General features: G+C 41.7%; 1 protein-coding gene across 2 annotated transcripts in view; it reads left to right on the forward strand.

Annotated features, from left to right (window-relative positions):
- ELL2 (elongation factor for RNA polymerase II 2) overlaps positions 1-17159 on the forward strand; it is an 84570-nt gene that overhangs the window by 60732 nt on the left and 6679 nt on the right. The window contains exons 5-9 of one of the 2 annotated variants that reach the window (XM_054715052.1): positions 3366-3625; positions 6277-6401; positions 6547-6634; positions 8538-9105; positions 14606-14672. In XM_054715052.1, coding sequence (XP_054571027.1) covers positions 3366-3625; positions 6277-6401; positions 6547-6634; positions 8538-9105; positions 14606-14672 — 1108 coding nt within the window. The remainder of the gene's footprint in view (positions 1-3365; positions 3626-6276; positions 6402-6546; positions 6635-8537; positions 9106-14605; positions 14673-17159) is intronic. The other variant, XR_008555846.1, reaches the window with a different exon arrangement.

Below are 17159 nucleotides of genomic sequence, written 5' to 3' on the forward strand. Positions count from 1 at the left end.
ATATCATATAAAATGACACCAAAAGTTCACTTATGCCAACTTAGAGGTACCTGAAGAATAAGGTTTCTTTCAACAGTGTCAGCCTAGCTAGAGGATAAATGGGAATAATGCTTGTCCCACTGTAGGATTATGGTGGCATAATGCCAGGCCTGGCCTCTGTCGGTTGAATTAGGGCACAGGCCAAGTTTAAGGGAATGTATTCCTAGGGATCACCTGGCTTAGTCACCCAAGAATATGAGCTTTGGAAAGCCTCTTGAGGGCTGAAAAGAACCAAAACCTATTTTGCCTGGAGAAGTGCAGTAGAAAACATTATTTCTTCAGTCAATTTCTACTTCGAGTCATGGCATTTATATCAGTGGTAAGCACTGTTGTGTTATAATCCTTCTGTTTGTTAAAAAGGAAAGAAAAATCACTACCATTGCTTCAAGTGTACTAGTATCTTAAGTCTGCTCAGTGACTCCTACCAAAATTCTAGAATTGTACTGAATTACAAAATTTTATAATGCTAATATTTATTTAGGTATAGAAAACAACCCAACCAATCTAATTTCTCAGGTTCTGTTACCAACGTTCCTAACTTCTGCCCCCATCCTCCTCATTTCTTATGAGTTAATGCGTGTTTGAGTGACCTCGGACAAACCATTTCACCTCTGTGGACCTTAATTTTCTCAAATAATAATTATGGGGATTTGAACTACATAACTCTAGGTTCTTTGTAGTTCTAATAGTTTGTATCTGTTGTGTAAATGTATTTTGATAGTAAATCCTTTGAAAAGTGATCATAAATGCCACATGGTGGAGATGGATTCCACTGAAGTGAAGTATGTATTTAACCATGGCAGTCACATCATCATCAAAGTCCTACCAGTGTTTTTAAAGTCTTGGGTCTGTGTTGTCAGCGCTTCTGGTCAGATTCCACAGAACAGAAAAACAACTGCAGGAGATGGCTACAATCCCTGCTGTCTTTCTGATGTACTGTTTTAAGATTTACCTTCCGATTTACTCAGCCATTAGATGAAGGGATAGATACTTCTACCATCTCATTAAATGGAGAAGCTAGAAGTGGACCCCTTGTTATGAAACAACAGTTTAGATATAGTCCTAGATTACCCAACCCTATCAGGCCTACTACTGCTGTTTATGTAAGGAGCCCAGGGAATTGATTAGCGGTTGCATCTGGGAAGAGAATTAGGTTCTCCCATAGGCTTTATTAAAAGGGCTTTTCTGAGGCAAATGTAAGAAATAAAAATAAAGCTTTTCTTCTGTCCACTTTGACCCTGACATTTTCCAGCTTTATTTTTTATTTTTTCATTTTCTTTAGCATCTGAACTCTTTAACTACTTACAGCACTAATCTGTAGGCTCTCTAACCTTAACCAGAGGACTCCTTCCTAGTTGAATAGGCACAAATTGATCGCGAGTCAGTGAGCAAGTAATTTTTTGCATAAAACTAATTGGCCCAGTGTGGCTGGATTGTTCTTTCAGCATTTGAAAGAAATGGGTTACCTCATGACTGGCAATTTAAAAGAAAAGTGAAGAGATTCATGGACTGATTGATGACAGTCTCACATTAGGCCCTAGGTGACTCTAACACTGTCATATCCCTGTCCAGATTCTATTTTCTATTCAAACATCATACTTACACCCCTCTTAAGGGCAGAGTGAGCCTCATTTGTCTGCTCTATGTCTGCTTCAGGGAGGGGTGCGGGTAAACTCAGGAGACGTTGGGGTTCTCCTGAGACTGAGGATCAGACGTACAGAAGAGTAAGATAGCCCAGAACACAGAGGTAGTACTGTCACTTTGTGTTTTCAATTTTATTTGCCTGTCTTGTGGCTTGAATTAATTCTAAATGACCAGTCATAGTGTGTTGAGCTTAACTAAACATTCTCTGCCCACCTCCCTCCCTAGGAAATTGGGGTGGGGGTACTCCACAGTAATCTTGTTTGGGTCAGAGTAAGTTAAAAAGGTTTCAAGGGGAAGGGAGTTTGAAATTTATAGCATTTCCTAAACTTTTGTGACCCCAATTCTTTCTCTCCCCCCCCCCCTTCCAAATTTCTATTAAAAATTCAGGGAATAGTACTGTTTGTTAACACTATTGCAGCTGAGAAATGGTGGATTGGGAGGTTTGCATTTGCCATTTTAGAAATTTCAATGTCTTTCCATTCTTGCAGTCTGGCAGTGTGGGAACACACACCGTTTTGATTCTGGCTTCTCTACTATCTAATGGTTCTCTTGCTTTCTTCACTTTGACACTTTGCTAGTCTTTCACTTTGCTAGCCATTACATTCTGAATCAAGGTCTGCTGAGGGACAAAGCAGCCACAGCCCTGCCTGCATGGAGCTTGCAGCCTAACATGAAGCAACAGTGGACATTAGGCATTTGTCCATGAAACCTTTCTGCAAAGAAGTACAAGTAGGAAAACTTGGGTATTTATCATAGAATCCTCCAGATGCTAAGAGAGCACTTTACCATTGAGCTTATCCCATTGAAAGCAGTGCCCTCCCCAACACATAACTGGTGCATGATCCCAGTTTGTTCCCAGCCCATCTGACATTGATCTAGCTGTCTCTAAATTAAGAAAAATTCAGAAACCAGATATAAATCTAATTCCAAAACTCTAATTGCACCCTAATTTAACAGCTTTTCTTATTGTGGGACAATATCCCTTTAATGTTGAATTCCTTAGTTGTGCAGTATTTTGATCTGATATTTAAAATTAGTTAAGTCCAGATAGTAAAGAACAATAAGAGCTAGTGACATGTTCATCCTTTCCCCTTTACCTTCGGTAGGATGGTTTCAAACAGTCCCTCTGGCCAGGCCTCCGGAGCCTAGCAAGGACAGAATTATTCAGTAAATCTCCTGCCCCATTAAGCCAGCCATTTTCACCCTAGACCATAGCACTTAAATGACTTCTTTTACTTAGTCATTATTTCTAGTTGCTAAACTTGTACCTAAAGCAGTTGCCCCTCATTGTATGTCACTACCAGTTGTTTCCGTTCTTTAACCAGAGTGAGCAGTTAGGGGCTTAGAGTATATTAAATGAGTTATAAGATTACACCTCAGACATTATAAAATGAGGGTCTTATTCAGTTTCATTCTAATTTTCCTTTTCTAGGTGTAATTTTAGAAATAATATGTAAAATGTTTAAGTTCTGTAAATTTCCATTTAACATCAAATACCTACATCCTTAAAATTTCCACTTTGTTGCTATGATGTGTGTCACTAATTATTATCAATGCATAGCTAAGTGGCCCAAATACTTTTATAATAAATATTTATTTCAATAAATGATTTCATCAAAAAATTCCTAATTCATATTATTTCCCACAAATGTGTAACAAATGTCGTTTCCACTGGACTGTAGGGAAAAGAGTGCAGATTCGGAAAGCACCTCAAGCTCTATCAGATGCAGTGCCTGAGAGGAAACGGTCAACCCCCATGAACCCTGCAAATACGATTCGAAAGACACACGGCAGCAGCAGTGTTTCTCAGCGGCCATATAGGGACAGGGTGATTCACTTACTGGCACTGAAGGCCTACAAGAAACCTGAGCTGCTGGCTCGACTGCAGAAAGATGGTGTCAATCAAAAAGACAAGAACTCTCTCGGAGCAATTCTGCAACAGGTAAGAACAACAGTTCCTTCCACCTACCTTCTTATTGAGAAGTTCATTTAAGAAGGCTTTTTTTGCTGTAACCATTATTATTATTGAGGTAGAGAAAGTTCAGGATCATTTTTGCTACATGAAATATAACTCCTGAATATTATGTTAAAGCATTTGTTTAAACAATTAAAAAACTAATTGAAATGTAGGCATTTATACTAGGATTTATAAGTTAGAGGCTTCTGAGTTGTTAAACAATTTAAGTTTTGAGTCATTATCTTCATTTGGGTTAAATAAACTTTGCCTTGAAATTTCATTTTAAAAAAGTAAGCAAGACTCTCTCATTGTCTGTTTTTAATATTGAATCACCTAAATGATTGTCATAATTTTTATTGGTTTAGATAGGTGAAGTTGTACAATGTATTACCAGGCTTTAGTTGGTATAAACTAGAATATTTTTACCTACTACATAGTTTGTGTCTTGCCTGGTATACTACCATTGTGTAGGTTGAGATCACTTGTCTTCATTAAAGGATATGAGTGTATAAAGTACTAGTTCTGATCAGTTATCTTATAATCACAAGCTTAATTGTAAAAGTAGGTCATAAATTTAGTTAAAGTCAATGGTTTGGAACTTCCTATATTTTTTATACTGACTTTGGGTCATAAATGTTGATTAACATTCACATCTACCATAGATAGTAGTCCATATGTGATCTTTTTTTCTAAAGCAGAAACATTTCCAAAGTTGTTCTTAAATTTCATCATTAAAAAAAACACAAATAACCCTGCAGGTTTTCATCTATTATTCAAAGAATAACACTTTTAAGTCTATTTTTATCTATTCTCTTACATTAAAGGCATGATACTAACTCCTATGAGAGAGTAAAAGCATAATCTTTAGTTTTGGGGTATTATTAGCATGTGTAGTACCCTGGATAATAGGAACTCTAAGGATTGTTATATTATTTAACTTTGAGAAGTCTGATTGTATCTCATGTCAGTTTATTTGCAAATTTAAATTTTAAGATAAGCCTACCGTTATTTACTTTGTGACAATATTAACATATTAGTACTAGTGCCTCGGTGCACGAAATTTGTGCATGGGGTAGGGGGTTCCCTCAGCCCAGCCTGCACCCTCTCCAATCAGGGACCCTTTGGGGGATGTCTAACTGCCGGTTTAGGCCTGATTCCTGACATCCCTCTCGCAATCTGGGACTGCTGGCTCCTAACCCCTCACCTGCCTGCCTGCCTGATTGCCCCTAACCCCTCTGCCTGCCTGCCTGATTGCCCCTAACTGCCCTCCCCTGCCAGCCTGATCTTGCCCCCCAACTGCCTTCTCCTGCCAGCCAATTTGGTTCTGATTGGTCAATTTCTATGCCAGTCAGCGTCAAAAGCTTCCCCTCCTAGGCAGCCATTGGCTCCTCACAGTTCACCCAGATTTGGTTCTGATTGGTTGGTTTCTATGCCAGTAAGCATCTCTGGGCCTGTCTCCAGGCCTGATCAGAGAGACGGGGCTGATCACAGCCCCCGTGGAGGCCCAGAGAGAAACAGAGGTGCAGCTGCTGGTGAAGCCCGGAGAGAAAGAGAGAGGCAACGGCTAATCAACAGCTGCCACAGAGGCTGCAGATCAGACCCTGCTTCTCTCCTGGCCTCTCTTTGGGCCTGATCTGCAGCCCTGTCGGCAGTCAGTGCTAGGTCGCTATGCCCGCACCGGCAGCAGTCAGTGCTGGGTCGCCACGGCAACCCTGCACTGACTGCAGGACTGACTTCTGGTGTTCGGTCCAGCCTTCAGTCGGTCTTTACAGACCCTGGGTTTTTAGGATTCTGCCGAGCTGTGAGGAAAGCATATACTATCCTACTATATTTAATAGTACTTACACAGAAGTCAAGTTATTAAAAAGAAGGCCTTTCCAGTAGGAATTGACAAGAGGAATACTTTTCTGTCAGCCTTAAAAATGACTCTCAGTTTGATTCCTCAATCAGTACATTTGTGTTGTTAATAGAATCTAGGCCTGAACACTCTAGGAATTGTAGTTAGGGGATAAGAAAAGATTACGCTTGGGAATAAACTGGCAGACTAATAACTGTAATTGTATGTCATTTGAGGGTTATTTTGGTTTGTTTCCATTTTTTGGAATTTCAAAGACTGAATAAATGGTTCTTATTATCCAAGAAAATGACAAAGTTGTCAAAATTGATACTATTTATGGAGGTAATTTCTGTTGATTACTGAAGGGAAAGTTTGTAACCTAACATTTGGGCACTACTTGATTTCTACTTAATACAAGTGACTAAGGAATCAAAGTAGATAATAATGATAACAATGATGTTGATAATATAACTGTTTTTGGATTCCTTTGACTAGAAAAAATTTATTTTAAAAAATCTTCCTCTACTTTTTGCCTAATGTGGGCTTACTATTTGATTAGAAATATGACAAGTGCAGTGGCCATTTAGGGGGAAAATTTTTTTAGCTATTTACGTAAAGTTTTAATTCCCCAAATAAAGTTGAACAGCATTTATTGAGATCAGGTATATGCAAAATGAGCAGTCCCTCTGTGGCCAATTGATGCAGTTATTTTCAATATAACTCCAAAAGGTTACCTGTTTTAGGTTAGGAAAGAGCAAAAGAATCTAATGTTCTGTTCCATTTTCACACCATGTATCAGGTAGCTAATCTGAATCCTAAGGACCTCTCGTATACCTTAAAGGATTATGTTTTCAAAGAGCTTCAGAGAGACTGGCCTGGATACAATGAAACTGACAGACGTTCATTAGAGTTCGTGCTCTCAAAGTAAGTTTCTTTTCCTTTAAAAATGATGCATATAAGATTATTTTAGTCATTGTTATTTTAGTGTTGAGCTGGGAAAAGAGAAGCAAGGGTAAGCTTTCTATCATGAAAATTCTCTCCATAACTGGAACATGTGTGTCCTTTACAGAAAACTAAATCCATCTCAGAATTCTGCCAGCACCAGGCGTTCAGAATCTCCTGTATGTTCCAGTAGAGACATTGCGTCTTCTCCTCAGGTATTGCATAGAATTACAGTCATAGTCCTAAGCGGACCTTGGGGCATCTAGTTCAGTTCCTCTATTTATATGTGAGGGAAGTGAGGCCACAGAAGATGCTTAGCTTGTCTGCCCAAACTCACATCGCTAGTTTATGGCAGAACTCGGTCTGGAATTCAGGTACTAGCTCCCAGCCCAGAACTCTTCTCCACTGTACTACAGTTCTTGTCAAAGTACTTAATGTTTACCTTGCTTTTCCATTTTTAAAGCTTACATTTTGTTGTAAGATTATCTACTTTTCCATTTGGTCACTAACTTGAAGACCTATCCAAACCTATATATAGTCTCATATTATATAGAAAATTGAAAATATTTAATTTTACCTGAAACACGTTCCAGAAAAATATTCTTGGGGAAAAGTTTTTAAAATAAGCAAGCAAAAAATTCTTGCCATTTTTATTTTCTGAAAACAATTTCAATTAGATCCCAAGCAGAACGCTGCAATTAGAATTTAATTTGGCTTGGTTTCCCCTAAGCAATTCAATTTGTCTTAGAAAAAGGTACAGAGATCCTGGATAGTATTAGAGTTCAAGTCTGCTTGGTTCTCAGAGGGCCTGGCCAGCCTTGAACTCTGTTTCCCAGGTCTTTGGGACTGACAGTGGGACAGACCTCTTTATCCCAGTACTGCTGGCAGAGTGCTCCTCTCTCTTCGCTCCCCTCCCAAGGATTAGAGAGGCAGGACAGATGTGTGACAAGTCGTAAGCATGCTCTGGGTAAAGGCTATTCATGTCAGAAAATATTAGCAGCCTGTTGTGAGGAACAGAGGAGGAACAAAATAAAAGCATTTCTGACCTTGCATGTACATTATCTATAGAAGCCTCAATTGTAATGCCACTTACCACAAAGCTGCTGATATTTCTGATCTGATTATATACTGGGTGCCAAATCAATGGTGCTAAATTGAAAACAGATTAAATTAATGGGGTGATTAACTTATTTTATCTCAAGCTGCAGTTTAAGCCACAGTATTTCATTGGATGTATGCTTTATACTTTTCAACTGTCTGAATTTTCTTTTTAATTTAAATACTATTGCTGCTGAATTGGGCTAATCTTAGTGGGGTTTTTTTAAATGTTTGAAACAGTAATTCCATATCATTTTTATGGACCAGTTATTAAGACTTATTTTCTAATCCAGTGAAGGGGGAAAAAATGAATAATATTTCAACAATGAATAGTATTTCAGAGATACTTGGAGAAATTACTCTGAAGGTGCTGACTGTTCCCATCTTCAGACAGGTGAAATAATAAATGACAGTCAAAATATTCATAACTGGAGCATCTTACATTAGAGATTAAGTGTAGGCTTATTGTCTTTTACCAACCCTGTTCTGACAGAATGAGATGGTACAAACTGCGTCCTCCTCTCATTTATTATAAGTAGGTCAGGAGGCCACTTCTGTTTAGTACTCTCCTGAGTGGTGTAATTCACATAAATTGCAATAGTCTCTCAAAGAACTTCGGGTGGGGCTGTATGATAAAAAAGATAAGAACTCCAACAAACATATACAGGGGTGGGCAAAAGTAGGTTTAAAGTTGTTCATATGGAAAAAGACATGCAGCTTATGATTATTACAATAGCTTTATTAACTCAAGAATGTCACCATGGCACAGTAAACCTGTTTTTGCCCACCCCTGTATTTGCCAGATTCTACTTCTTTACATTAGACATAAGAATTTATGTCACTTGTGTTTTTGTGGCTTGTTTGTTTGTTCTTGCTTAAGTTTGGAGAAAGGTTTAACTCGACACCAGTGATAAACTTAAGTATGAATAAAATTATTCAGTTATTCTTATGGTAACCAATGATGCATATATTGAATTTTTGTGCAAACTGGCTCATATTTTTTTATGTTCCCCCCTCCAGAAACGACTTTTAGAGTCAGATTTCATTGATCCTTTAATGAATAAAAAAGCTCGAATATCTCACATGACAAATAGAGTGCCGCCAACATTAAATGGTCATTTGAATTCCACCAGTGAAAAATCTGCAGGCCTCCTGCCGCCCCCTGCAGCTGCTGCCATCCCCACCGCTCCACCACTGCCTTCAAACCACCTGCCCGCCTCCAACCCTCCTCAGACTGTAGATTCTAACTCCAATTCCCCTAGCACTCCAGAAGGCCGGGGGACTCAAGACCTACCTGTTGACAGTTTTAGTCAAAACAGTAGTAACTGTGAGGACCAGCAAGACAAATATACCTCTAGGACTTCTCTGGAAACCTTACCCTCTGATTCAGTTCTACTAAAGTGTCCAAAGCCTATGGAAGAAAACCATTCAATGTCTCACAAAAAGTCCAAAAAGAAGTCTAAAAAACACAAGGAAAAGGACCAAATAAAGACACACGACATTGAGATGAATGAGGAAAAGGAAGAGGACCTTAAAGGAGATGAGGAAATTGCCACGCTGAACAACTCCAGTCCAGATTCCAATGAAGGTATTTTATACTTGTAAAAACCAACTACACATGTAAATTAATGGCAAAGGGGACTGTCAGAAGTGTGAGGTTATGCTGTTTATAATAGTATCAAAGGAGCTTCCATTTAGTTATTAATCTTAGTATTGTGGTTTTGAGAAGGCTTTTTTTGGTCTTTTTTTATACACCTATTAAATATGGTTTCTATATCTATATCTATACTAATAAAAGGGTAATATGCTAATTAGAGTGGTTGTCTTCCGGACATCTTTCCAGACAAAGCCGCAGTGGCTACAAAGGCCAAGGCTCAGGCAGCCATAACCAGCTGCAGTGGCAGCAGCATTGAGGTTATGGGGGTGGTGCCTCCAGAGGGAGGCCAGACTGGGGGCCAAGGCACAGGCAGTTTGGGGTGATCAGGCTGATAGGGGAGGGCAAGGTAGGGGCAATCAGGCTGGCAGGAGATCAAGGTAGGGGCGATCAGGCAGGCAGGCAGTGGGGTTAGGGACAATCAGGCAGGCAGGCAGGTGAGTGGTTAGGAGCCATTGGTTCCGGATTGTGAGAGGGATGTCCGACTGCTGGAAGTTGGACATCCCCTGAGGGGTCCCAGATTGAAGAGGGTGCAGATTGGGCTGAGGGGCACACCCCCTCCCCCCTCCCCCCAGTGCACGAATTTCGTGCACCGGGCCTCTAGTATATATAAAAAGCCAGTGACTATAACAGCATCATGATCAGAATGACCAGAGACCAGAACACCGCGGCCCCTCGTCCAGGCCGGCCCGTCCCCCAGCAGGGACCCCCCACCCCAATCGGGAGTGTGGCAGGCCTGCAACCCCCCAGTGGCCCCTTGCCCTGGCTGGCCCTACCCCTCAGCAGGGACCCCCCACCCAGATCTGGGGCCCCAATTAGGGCAGGCCAGCCGGTCCCCACCCATGCACCAGGCCTCTATTCCTATATAATAAAAGCGTAATATGCAAGTTGACCCTAATGGCAGAACGATCAGAATGACCTTTGGCCCAGTCACTATGAGGCGCACTGACCATCTCTTGGTCTCTTTCCCCAGCCAGCAGGCTCTGATCGTCTAGTGGTGAACAGGGAACTGTGGGTGGGTGGCAGGGGATGCAGGCAGCACCAGGCCAAGGCCCTGCCCTGCCGGTCACCCCACACACAGAGGGTGACCTGCAGCAGGGGTGGGGCCAATGAGCAGACAGGAACAACCAACCTCTCAGTCCCTTCCCCCCACTGTCAGGCACCGATCACCTGATGGCGAAAGGGGAACCCAGGGTGGGTGGTGGGGGGGGCGGGGCCAGCCGTGGGTAGCCAGGGAAGATGGCCTTGATCACAGGCCAGGCCTAGGGACTGTACCCATGCACAAATTTCATGCGCTGGGCCTCTAGTCCTATCTAATAAGAGTAATATGCAAATTGACCGTCATTCCAACACACAAGATGGCCACCCCCATGTGGCCAAAGATGGCCACCCCCATGTGGACACAAGATGGCCACCACAAGATGGCCGGCAGGGGAGGGCAGTTGTGGGCGATCAGGCCAGCAGGGGAGGGCAGTTGGGGGGGACCAGGCATGCAAGGGAGGGCAGTTGGGGGAGATCAGGTCTGCAGGGAAGGACAGTTGGGGGGGACCCAGACCTGCAGGGGAGGGCAGTTGGGGGCAAACAGGCCTGCAGAGGAGGGTAGTTGAGGGGAACCCAGGCCTGCAGGGGAGGGCAGTTGGGGGGGACCAGGCCTGCAGGGGAGGGGTGGGGGGAACCAGGCCAGCAGGGGAGAGCAGTTAGGGCAACCAGGCTGGCAGGGGAGGGCAGTTTGGGGGGGACCAGGCCTGAAGGGGAGGGCAATTGGGGGCAACCAGGCCTGCAGGGGAGGGCAGTTAGGGGCAATTGGGCCAGCAGGGGAGCAGTTAGACATCAAGGCTGGCAGGGGAGTGGTTAGGGGGTGATCAGGCTGGCAGGCAGAAGCAGTTAGGGGCAATCAGGCAGGCAGGCAGGTGAGTGGTTGAGAGCCAGCAGTCTGGATTGTGAGAGGGATGTCCGACTGCCCATTTAAACGGGCAGTCGGACATCCCTTGAGGGATCCCAGATTGGAGACTAGGCTGAGGGACACACACCCTCTATGCACTAATTTCGTGCACCAGGCTTCTAGTATATATATAAAAAGCCAGCAACCAGAACACTGGAACAACTGGTAGCTATGATACCCACTGTGGCCAGCAAACCACCTGATCAGGGGGTGGGGCCAGCCAGCCAACCTCCCACAGCCCCTCCCCCTGGCCAGCCCGCCCCTGATCAGACTCTCCCACCCCGATCAACAACCGCCCCCTCCCCCACGGCCCTTCCCCCCAATTGGCCTGCCCCTGATCAGCCTGCCCCACCCTGATTGGCCCACAGCCCCTCCCTCTGGCTGGCCCCACCCCCAATGGGCCCCCACCACACTGATTGGCCCACAACCCCTCTCCCTGGCCAGCCCCGCCCCTGATGGACCCCCCCAACTCCAATAGGGGGCGGGGCCTGCCAGCCAACCTCCTGCAGCTCCTCCCCCCACCCATCCCCACCCCAGATCGGTCCCCCCACCCCAGTCGGGGGTGGGGCCCACTGGCCAATCACCTGCAGCCCCTCCCCTCAGCTGGCCCAGCCCTTATTGGGCCCCAATCAGGGCAGGCCAGCCAGCCAACCTCCCACCGTCTCCTCCTTCCAACAGGCCTGGCCCCGATCCACCCTGATTGGGGCCGGGCCAGCCAGACCCACCCATGCACGAATTCATGCAGAGCCTCTAGTTTGTTAATAAGATGGTGAATGACATTTGGAAAAGACCCTGTCATACTCAAGACCCCTTTAAAGAAGGGGGACTTTGCTGCCCTTTTCCATACTGTGATGGTGTTATGCAACCTCAACATGACCTATTATATGCCATTCTTGAACTGATTTAGCCAGGCACACGATTAGCAATAAAAATATTCATCTCCTTCTATGCCAAAGAAACAGGGTCACCCTTGCCTTAATTAATATTAGCACAGGGGAAATATCAAATTCTTTATAGAACAGACAAGGTAAAATTACATTTACAGATTCATAAAATCATCTTCATTCAGAGTAAAAGCAATTTGAGTATACTACCATCAGTTGTTATTAGTAAAATTAATCATTTCAAGATTTGGAGCTTTAAAAGCCAAATATCTACAGACCCAAAGAAGCTTAACATAATGCTTTACCTTTAAAGAAAAGCTAACCAATAGGATTGCTTACCTGGGATATAGTGATTTTTAAAACCTAATAACAAAATTGGATTCTTTTTTTTAAGAGTTGTCCTCTAAAGCATAATGTCGTACATGCCAGCACATAGAAAACCCCAAACACATCATTTAGCATTGCTGCTCATTTTAAACCCAACATAACTAAGGCAAAATTCCCCAGGAAAATACAACTTTAGAAAAATTATTTTAATGAATAGAGTTTAAGGAGTATTGTCTTTCTGAAACTTGCCCTCAATATTGAAAGTATATAATCCTTAGATTTAACTGCTGTTTTTACCATGTGAGAAGTTTGATTATAGAATAGTATGTTATAGTGCCTTTATTGACCTGGATTGAATATATTGCATGTCATGGTATATCTGTTGAAATATTGGCATCATTATCGTACTATATAGTGGGCTAAGAGATAGGTGTAAGCTTTTTTCCTCAAACATTGTCGTATGGACACAGGTCAGGAAAGGCAAGAGGTAATACAACCTCCTGTTCAGAGTTAGTACATCAGATCCCTGAGTATGCCCCACTCTCTACACTCCCCACCCTCAGGTGGTGATCCTGAGTCAGAGGTTAGTGCTGGGGGGACTGTGTCCCAGGATGTAGAAACCTTCTTAAACTTGGAGGCCTGGAGAAGCGGACTTGGTCTTTCTGAATCCTTCAATGAGGATGTGGCATCTTTCAAAGACAATTGAGATTATCCTACACTGAGGAAAGGTCAGACCCACATCCCCTGTACCTGTTTGTTGGAACTTGGTTGGTGTCTGTGTCGGGGAGAAGCCAGGTGACATGCACTTGCTGCCTTTTCCTTTAAGACGAAGGCTGTTGTAGAAACAAGCTCTTTTACCCTGTAAATCAAATATACAGTAGTCCCCTTTATCTCCAGTTTTGTTTTCTGTGGTTTCAGTTATCTATTATCAACCTTGATACAAAAAATATTAAATGCAAAATTGCAGAAATAAACAGTTCCTAAGTTTTAAATTGTGTGCCATTCTGAGTAGTGTGATAAAACCTCATACTGTCTCCCTTGTACCGACCAAGAGGCGAATCACCCCTTTGTCTAGTGTCCCCACCCTGTATACACTACCTGCCTGACAGTCACTTAGAGTTGGCTGGGTTATCAGATCGACTGTCTCTGTATTACAGGGCTTGTGTTCAAGTAACCCTTATTTTACTTAATAATGGCCCCACACACAGAAGTAGTGATGCTGGCAATTCAGATGTGCCAAAGTGAAGCTGTAAAGTGTGTGCGTGTACAGGAGAAACAGTATATGTGGGATTCGGTACTGTCAGGGGTTTTAGGCACCCACTGGGGGTCTTGGAACATATCACCTATGCTTAGTGGGGGGCTACTATATATATATCTGTATATGTACATGTACATGAACAATAAGTCCACAAAGTGTGCATAATTTGTTTAATATACTTTGTCCTTTAAAATATTAAACCAAAAAATTATCAAATATTCACTTTAGTTTTATATTGAACATGTATGTTTTGCCAGCAGGCAGGGTTACGGCTTGAGTTATTACTTTAATTCTACTTTGAATGATAAAAAATTACTCAAGTAAACAGTGTAAACATACCTTCTGGAAATGGTGCATTCAAACAAATGAAATACTGAGGGATTTTATACACTTCATAGCATAGTTCTGAGTGACTAGCACTTTATCTATTTACTTGTCCTTTTAAAAACAAATCTGTTATGAGGGTTAGTGATTAGAGGAGTGTAAGTCGGTGTTAAGTAATAACTTATTTTAAATTACTTTAAAGCGAGGGGAAATTTTCCTACCCAATTCCACTGTCTGCATACAAAAAGGGTAGCAGTAAAAATACAGTGACTGAAGCAGTCTGCTACCTGACTTCACTGTCTTATCTTCCTTGTTTGAATACTATGAAAAGTAGATGTTAATGTAAAATTTTATCTCCCATTGTCTGGCTGCATCTGCCACCACAGACTTTGAATTGCTGGGCAGATGCCACAACTGTTGCTGAAAGAATAGAAGATTGACCTTGGGTTAAGATGGAATTCCTTTATTGTGCAGACACTGCAGTAGCCAGGGTGCTTTCAATGCCTGGCGTCGGTTCTGCTGGCGCTGGTCATAGGCCTCCATTGTTCGTGTTCAATTGTATTCCTTGCTCACTGTTGCTTATTGAGATGGAAGAAGAGAATTTGAGGAAAAGTGTTCCAGATGTTTCTGATCTATTTTAGAAATATAGGCATTTTATAACCATACCGTTGGTGAACACTTGAATTTTTTTCTTCGTAGGAGTTAAAGAGGGTTGCACTGCCTCCATGGAGCCTTCTTCAACAATTGAACTCCCAGATTATTTGATGTAAGTTCAGATGTCTGCCATTGAGAGAGACCTGTTTAATTTTAGAAAGTTTGCAAATTCTTTTCCCATAATTTGCAAATCAGAAAAGTAAGAAGTTCCAGAAATAGTGTCCTGGAGCCACCCCTGCAATTGAAAGGCTGCCATTAAGCCTGCTTGTCCCAAATCCACCCAGTCGGCGTCAGCAGGTTGTGCCTCCCCCTGCTCAGAGCTCTGCTCGGGGCTTTAAGTATGGAGAAGCCTGTCCTTTGTTCCGGGCCAGGCCACGCTTTTGATTATGGAAGATTTCAGGGATCGGACTCTTCAAAGCTGACAGTCTATCAATGCACAGACCTTCTCTGCATGTGTTACTGATAAAGTGCTTAAACCTCTGCAGTTAATACAAAGTAGAGATAGATTGATTTTGTTTAAACAAAGCTATGCTATCAAATTAATTTTAAGAGAATAGTAAAATTTGACCATCTCACTTTACTACAGGTTACAATGTTTTTCTTGTTGTGGCAACAAGTTGCTAAACGCTGAGCTGGGGACATTTTTGTAACTGGCTATCACAGAAATTATAACTTGGACACATAATTCTAGCTTTTTTACAGACTCAAAGGCTTCATAAGAAGAAAATAATTAAGTTGCAAGAGCCTGGGAAAATGGAGAGTGAAAGAGCAAACAGGTCTGACTGTCGATAGCTTAAAAAATGAACAAACGTGCAAAATAGCTTGAATGTAGAATAGAAAATGGAATCTGGGCTGTATGAATAAGTTTCTCTCAATTTAGTACCATCTCATGATGGACAAAGTTGAATTATGCTATTTAACCCTCAATGTCCCATGAAATGTTCATTTTTGGAGTAGAGAATATTTTATACATAAATGTGTTACTTTTGCTTAACAGTAGTGTGAAAGCTATATTTATTGTCGAATGATACAGCAGAAAACCGTAAGACTGGTTATCATCTCTTCTTAACTAAAAAGAAGCCATATTTAGTACTCTCTCATCTGAATTAGTGTATGGTTTTGGATTCTGTGCAGGAGCTTTGAAAAGCAGGCACCACTGAGTTGGCCCAGGAAGGGTCGGTTGAGGGACAGCACCTGTCTCCACCAATGATGGGGGGTTCATTTCTCCAACTGCAAGCCCGTTTCTCCTTAAGAGTGCTATGGGAGTTGTCACCCCCCTCAAATAGCAACTGCAGTACTGTGCTCTCATTCTCTCGGGATGGATTTTGAATTTCTCTTTTTTGCCCTAGTGATATATACTTATTATATATGACAGATCATGTAGGGAGACTGAAAAATAATTCTGACCTTCACCCCAGGGAGCAAGGCTGTGTTTTTTCAACTTAATCAGTTAATTCTATATTTAAATTTTTTTTTTAACTTACTGATGATGTATCTGCCTCATCAGTGCATTTCTGTACCCTTATCATGTTTTTAGCTCTTTAAAAATTACAAAAATACATAAGCTATGTGATTGCTTGCTTTATTTAAGTAAAAGCAATTTATTTTAACAAAAAACTAAGTCTTGTATATATACCAAAAAAAATTCTAAAATGGTGAGAAACATGAATTTTCAGAAAAATTACCAAAACTATAAAAATTAAACTTAACTTGCTTTCATAAGAAATTGAAAGATCATACTATAAAACCTTAATGGTCAACTTCTAAATAATGCATACTTAATTACAGTATTCCTAATTTTTATATAATAAGAATACTTCTACTTCTGGTTGTGAATTGTCCAAACTGTTTAAAAATTTTATTCCATTTCTGCATTAAGAACCAACTGTAGAAATCATACTTTTTGATAAAAATAGTAAAATGCTTTTTGTTAAAATGCCAGTATAATCAAATAATCTTCTGTAATAGCAACACAGCTGTTGGTCGGTTTGTAATTTTCCTAAGGAATTTATTAAATGAAATATTGAGAGTGTGGTTTTGAGAAAGCAGAATGAGTATTTTGCATTACAGAATGAACCTGAGTTTCACAATCTGTTTAGCCATCTCCTCACATGCTGTCCCGGGAACTGTCTCCCTAGTGGGCTCCCTCTGCAGTGCGGTGAGCACATCCCCGTCTGGAAAGGATTGCTTCCTTGCAGGGCTGGCGGTGTTCCTTTTACAGCACAGACACCAGCAGGGCAGCTTTAAAACAGCATATTATCGTAGTCTCCATTACACTTAGAAAATTAAACCTCCGCCCTAACTCAGCATGAATAAAAATATTAATGAGGACATTAAGGTTGCTCACTGCATTACTTTTCTCACATTTCCAAGTAGGTATCTGTGCTATTGCATTTTAAATATAACTGGAAAGTTATCTGAAACTATTTTGGAGAGGATTGAACTCCAAGGTTGTCCCACAGTGAAGAATATTATGCACCCCCTGGGGCTACCTGTTTGAAATTGCTTTGAAATCTCAATTTTTATCTCAATAAAGTCAAGGGATTTTCATTCCACGACAGAAGCACAGAGTGCAAAGGACCCTGATGTGATCCCAGTC

This window comes from Eptesicus fuscus, chromosome 4 (genome assembly GCF_027574615.1).
Source record: "Eptesicus fuscus isolate TK198812 chromosome 4, DD_ASM_mEF_20220401, whole genome shotgun sequence".
In the NCBI taxonomy this organism is placed as follows: domain Eukaryota; kingdom Metazoa; phylum Chordata; class Mammalia; order Chiroptera; family Vespertilionidae; genus Eptesicus; species Eptesicus fuscus.